This window comes from Mus caroli, chromosome 11 (assembly GCF_900094665.2).
Source record: "Mus caroli chromosome 11, CAROLI_EIJ_v1.1, whole genome shotgun sequence".
NCBI classification, from domain to species: Eukaryota; Metazoa; Chordata; class Mammalia; order Rodentia; family Muridae; genus Mus; species Mus caroli.
The window spans coordinates 28,412,889-28,418,499 of NC_034580.1; the positions used below are offsets into that span (position 1 = coordinate 28,412,889).

General features: G+C 43.6%; 1 protein-coding gene across 1 annotated transcript in view; it reads right to left on the reverse strand.

Annotated features, from left to right (window-relative positions):
- Smim23 (small integral membrane protein 23) overlaps nt 1-3,711 on the reverse strand; it is a 4,927-nt gene extending 1,216 nt beyond the window's left edge. The window contains exons 1-3 of the mRNA XM_021178233.1: nt 3,548-3,711; nt 680-731; nt 435-502 (exon numbers count right to left, since the gene is read on the reverse strand). Of these exons, the coding sequence (XP_021033892.1) occupies nt 435-502; nt 680-731; nt 3,548-3,640 (213 nt within the window). The 5' untranslated portion in view covers nt 3,641-3,711. The remainder of the gene's footprint in view (nt 1-434; nt 503-679; nt 732-3,547) is intronic.
- Nucleotides 3,712-5,611: the final 1,900 nt, after the last annotated feature.

Here is a 5,611-nt window from a genome sequence, read left to right on the forward strand (position 1 = left end):
CCCTACCCCTTTTCCTCATCCCCTTTTCCCCTTCCCCTTCCCCTTTTCCTTCTCCTTTCCTATCCTTTCTTTTTTTTTCTTTTCCTTTTTTTTTTTTTTTTTTTTTTTTTTTTTTTTTTCTGAGACAGGGTTTCTCTGTGTAGCCCTGGCTGTCCTAGAACTCACTGTGTAGAACAGGCTGGCCTCAAACTCAGAAATCCACCTGTTTCTGCCTCCCAAGTGCTGGGATTAAAGGCGTGTGCCACCACTGCCCAGTTTCAGGCAGGTTTCTTGTTTAAGAAAATGCCCTTAGGCCTCTTGCATAAGATACACTGTTCTTTCTGCCTGGGTTACCCCATCAGATCAGCTTCTATTCATCCCTAACTAGCTCACTGATGACATCTCCTCTGAGAAGCCTTCCGGGACTCCTTAGCACACACATCTCTGAATGTTACCTGGGATGTCACAGGATTCTGAAAGTGGTTGCAGTCCTTGGTCTGTCCTGACACCTCCCAGCTGCTTCCTGAAACAGGCACAGATATTACCTCTTAACAAATACAGTCCAAATAAGTATGAGTGAATGGTCTCTGCAGTGGGCAGTGGGAGCAGGCAGGGCAGGGGGGCTGCTCACAGGCACCACTCCTCAGGACCTCCACATGACTGTAGACTTGGTTTCTTGCTGGGGTTCCAGAATGCTCACCTGATATCCCCATACCCAGGTAGAGCACCAAGATGAGCAGTGCCAACAGCGTCTGGAATGAGAAAAGGAGGGTGGGCATGGGAGGGTGAATTCTTGGGTTCTGTCACCAGGGAGCTAACAGTCACTTGTAGAGATTTCCCACTAAGTTGCACATGCTTCCGACCTTTGCAGATACAGGTGACAGGACAATGTCAACATTTATGTCTTCCCCCTTCTCCTCTTCCCTGCTGTGACGAAAATTTCATGCCACTGCCTTTCTGAATCACTTAAATTCTTTTTTATTCCAAGTGGACTGTGGGAGATCCCAGCTTTATGGAGGTATAATTCACATAAATGCACACATTTTTAAACGCACAGTCTGATTCGTTTTGACAAGTGTCTACATGTGACCCCAGTGAAAATCTGACCCCCTCCATCTTCTTGAAAGGTCCCCCATTCACCTCTCAGTCAGTCCACTGGGGTACTGACTGCCAGATGGTGCCCATTCACGAGCTTCATGGAAATGAGTCGATGGCGTCTTTTGCATAATGTTTATGGTTTGGCTCCATGCTTTTGTATGTTCAGTTTTATTGATGAGTATGTTGCATGAGCCTATCACAATTAATTCTTAACTCCTGGCTTGCAATTCAAGGTGGCCATGGATAACAGTGCTTTGAACATGCATGTACTTTGTCTTTGTGTGGGTATGTTTCTCATGTCTGCTGGGTGACTATTCAGACACAGAAATGCCAGGACATGGGATGAATGTATGCTTAATTCTAGAACAATGTTCAGGACTGTTTCTTGAGCTGTTTCCTCTGCTCTAGCCCATCATCTAGTCAGAGAATTCCAGTTCTGTGACTTTGTCTACACTTAATATTGTCAACTTCAATTTTGGGCATTTTATTATTTTTGTGTAGAGACATCTCAATCTATTTTCTTTTTTTATTTTTTTATTAGGTATTTTCCTCAATTACATTTCCAATGCTATCCAAAAAGTCCCCAATACACTCCCCCCCAGTCCCCCACCCACCCACCCCCACCCCTTGGCCCTGGCATTCCCCTGTACTAGGGCATATAAAGTTGGCAAGTCCAATGGGCCTCTCTTTCCAGTGATGGCCGACTAGGCCATCTTTTGATACATATGCAGCTAGAGTCAAGAGCTCTGGGGTACTGGTTAGTTCATAGTAATGTTCCACCTATGGGGTTACAGTTCCCTTTAGCTCCTTGGGTACTTTCTCTAGCTCCTCCATTGGGGGCCCTGTGATCCATCCAATAGCTGACTGTGAGCATCCACTTCTGTGTTTGCTAGGCCCCGGCATTGTCTCACAAGAGACAGCTATATCTGGGTCCTTTCAGCAAAATCTTGCTAGTGTATGCAATGGTGTCAGCGTTTGGAAGCTGATTATGGGATGGATCCCTGGATATGGCAGTCTTTAGATGGTCCATCCTTTCTTCACAGCTCCAATCAATCTATTTTCTAAGTATTTTTTAAATTTTATGTGTATGTATAATTGTTCTGCCCACATGTATGTGCAAACATGTGCAAACCTGATGTTAGCAGATGTTCAAAGATAGCTTCAGATCTCTTGGAACTACTACTTGGAGTTACTATAGATAGTTGTAGCTACTGTGTGGGTGCTACAAACCTGGGACCTCTGCAAGAGCAACAGATGCTCTTAGCTGCTGAGCTGTCCCTCCAACTGGAGGCTTAGCTTCACTTAATGGCTTTATTGGTGACCATTAATCTACATATCTTCGTTATGTTTATTGAAGTCATTTGCTTGTTTTCTTTTTTTTGTGGACTGTCTTTTGATTAAGATGTCAAGTTCTTGGAATATTTTGGATCTAAGTAGTTGGGAAATATTCATTGTGACTATTTTATCAACTCTGTCTTACCTTTTTGTTATCATTTGAAAATGAACAAGTTTCTTTTTTTTCTTTTTTTATGTCTATGAAAAATGACATGTACACCTGCACTCCAGAGGAGGGCACCAGACCCCATTACAGATGGGTGTGAGCCACCATGTGGGTGCTGGGATTTGAATGCAGGACCTCTGGAAGAGTAGCCAGTGCCCTTAACTGCTGAGCCATTTCTCCAACCCACAAGTTTCTTTTTATAAATCCCAACTCATCCTTCTAGGGTCTGTGCTTCCTATGTGAAGACTAGAACACTTGTCGATCTAAGGTTTAATTCTTTTTTTTTTTAATTTTCTTCTAAACATTTTATTGTTTTAGATTTTACATTTATGTGTATGGCCCATTTTAAAGTAAATGTTTTATATATAATGTAGAATATGGCTGGAGAGTTTAAAAAATATAGATATCTAGTGGTCCTGCATTATTTTTAAGATTGCCTTTTCCTTGTTGAATTATGTGGATGCCCTTTATGTGTCATGTGGCTGCTCCTGGGTTCTGTTGCTTCAGTGTTCTGCATATCTGGCTTTTGCTGATGTTAAATCAGTACGAGTCTCTGCCTGCTAGCCCCTCCATGCCACCGTACCACACTTAGAGGATTTGGACAGTCGACACAAATTCTCTGGGTGTTTATGCTGTTGGATGGAGACTTTCTCTGGGGCGCCCATGTGTCAACTCTCGCTGTGTCCTTGAATGGTTTTCCCTCAGACCCATGTATTCCTTGCTGCCTTTTGTAATAAGGGCTCAGTTGTCCCATGAGACAAGAGATTCAACTGTAGTCCATCTCCTTAGAAGCCTTGTCTACGGGTTGAGCCACTTGGGGGTTAGGGTTTTAACATATGACACTGGCACTATCTTATTTGCTATGAGAGAGAATGAAGAGAGGGATGCTTGAGACCCAGTAGTGGGATCTACTTGGGGGTGGGGCTTCAGAGGAATTGACTCCCTGCAGGGAATGCACCCTGGCCTTACCTGCTTCCTGTCATCACAGTGGTGGCTTCCCCTTCTCTGTTCAAGTACCTCAGCTGCTTCCCGGCCTCTGCAACCTGTCTTCTGGATTGTCATGTCTCTGCTCAGGGTCAAAGTTTTGGGGTAGATGGAAGTACTTTCAGTGGACAGGCAGGTAGATGACTCCCCTCCCCCACTCTGTGTCATCAGGCAAGCATGAGTTCTGATGTCACAGAAGGCAGAAGGCAGCAAATCCCACCACTCTGAGATTTAACCAGTGTCTCTCATAAACACACACACACATACACACACATAGACACAAATACACACATACACATGCACACACATACAGACACACCCATATAGATAGGCACTTATAGATATACAGACATAAACACACACACATACACAGGCACACACATATATACACAGACACACACAGATACACTGAGACACACACATACACAGACACACATAGAGACACAAACACACACACATACACATGCACACACACAGACACACATACATACATACGTGCATACATACAGACAGACAGACACAGATATACACACACTCACAGATACAAACACACAACCATACACAGGCACACACAGAGACACACAGAGACAGACAGACAGACACACAGATACACACACACATGGATGCACACACAGATGCACACATGTAGTGAGCATTAGGAAGAGATGCGTGAATGACTACATTTTCAGTTAGGGATTTTTCTCTTTTTATATATACTTGCAAGTTATTACGAAAATGTGAATCTTTAATTAAAAGAAAGAAAACCAAAGCCATTTTGAATGCAAGTTGAAAAATCTATGGAGACTATGATAGGTTCCCACTCAGGTGGAAGCAGTAAGGAGTAGCACCGAGAATGGATCTGCCCCGTCCCAGTTTTACCCCATTTCCCTATTTCTACCCATGGTACCAGCTTGCTTTACTGTAGGCTTCACAGCTGGAGGCATGGTTTAATCTACCAGTTTTATTGGTCCTTGCACATGTGAGTCTACATTTGTGTTTAATTTCAAACACTGATGCCATCTGTAAGTTTGATAACTGTTGACATACAGAATTCTAAAAGGACACGCGTGCCAAGGATGCACGGGACCTTTGTATAAAACAGCACAGTACCTACATGTAGCCAACACACAATTTCCAGAGGACTCAAAATTATATCTAGATTGTTGGCCGTCTCCAGTGCCACATCAATGTAGTATGAATGGCTGCTCAAGGGTGGGGAGAGGGATGCAAGGAAAAGTCTATACATTCAGCACAGATGCCATGCTGTCTGGGTATTCTTATCTATGGGTGCTTTTGACCCATGGATAAAGAGGTGATCTCAGGGTAACTGCTTGGAGATTCATCCAGATTATTGTCTTTATCCTTTGTCAGGGTTTCTGTTGCTGTGATAAAGCACCATAGTAGTAAACTACTTGGTGGTGGGATGGGGGTGGGGGGGGCGTTTACTTCAGCTTACAGCTCATCATCCATCATCCAGGGATGTCAAGGTAGGAACCTGGAGGCAGGGGTGAAGACCATGGGGGGGGGGNGTTGCTACATACTGGCTTGCTCAGTCTGCTTTCTAACCGTTCCCAAGATCACCAGCTCAGGGGAGACAATGCCCAGTGAGCTGGCCCCTCCCACATCAATCAGGAAAATACCCCAAAGGCTTGTTCACAGATCAATCTAGTGGGGGACAACTTCTTAATTGAACTTTGAAAAATGACTTTAGCTTATGCCAAGTGGACAGAAAACCAACTAGGACATCTTTTTTGCTGAATGGTATTTCATGTTACATATCTGTGTCTATATTATATATGTCTGTCTACTCCCTCCCTCGCCCCCACTCTCGGGTGTGTGTGTGTGTGAGTGACATTATTTCTAACCATTCAGGACATGCTCCTCAAAGGACATGCTCCACACACACACTATCAGTCAGACTGTTCAGCTTGGAATTCTTATTAATGAAGGTAATAGGAACTCTTACACAGGGTTTTATATAAATGCTAAGTTTTCATTTCTCTGGGATAAATGTTTTAGTGTGCATTTACTAGGCAGTATAGTAATTAA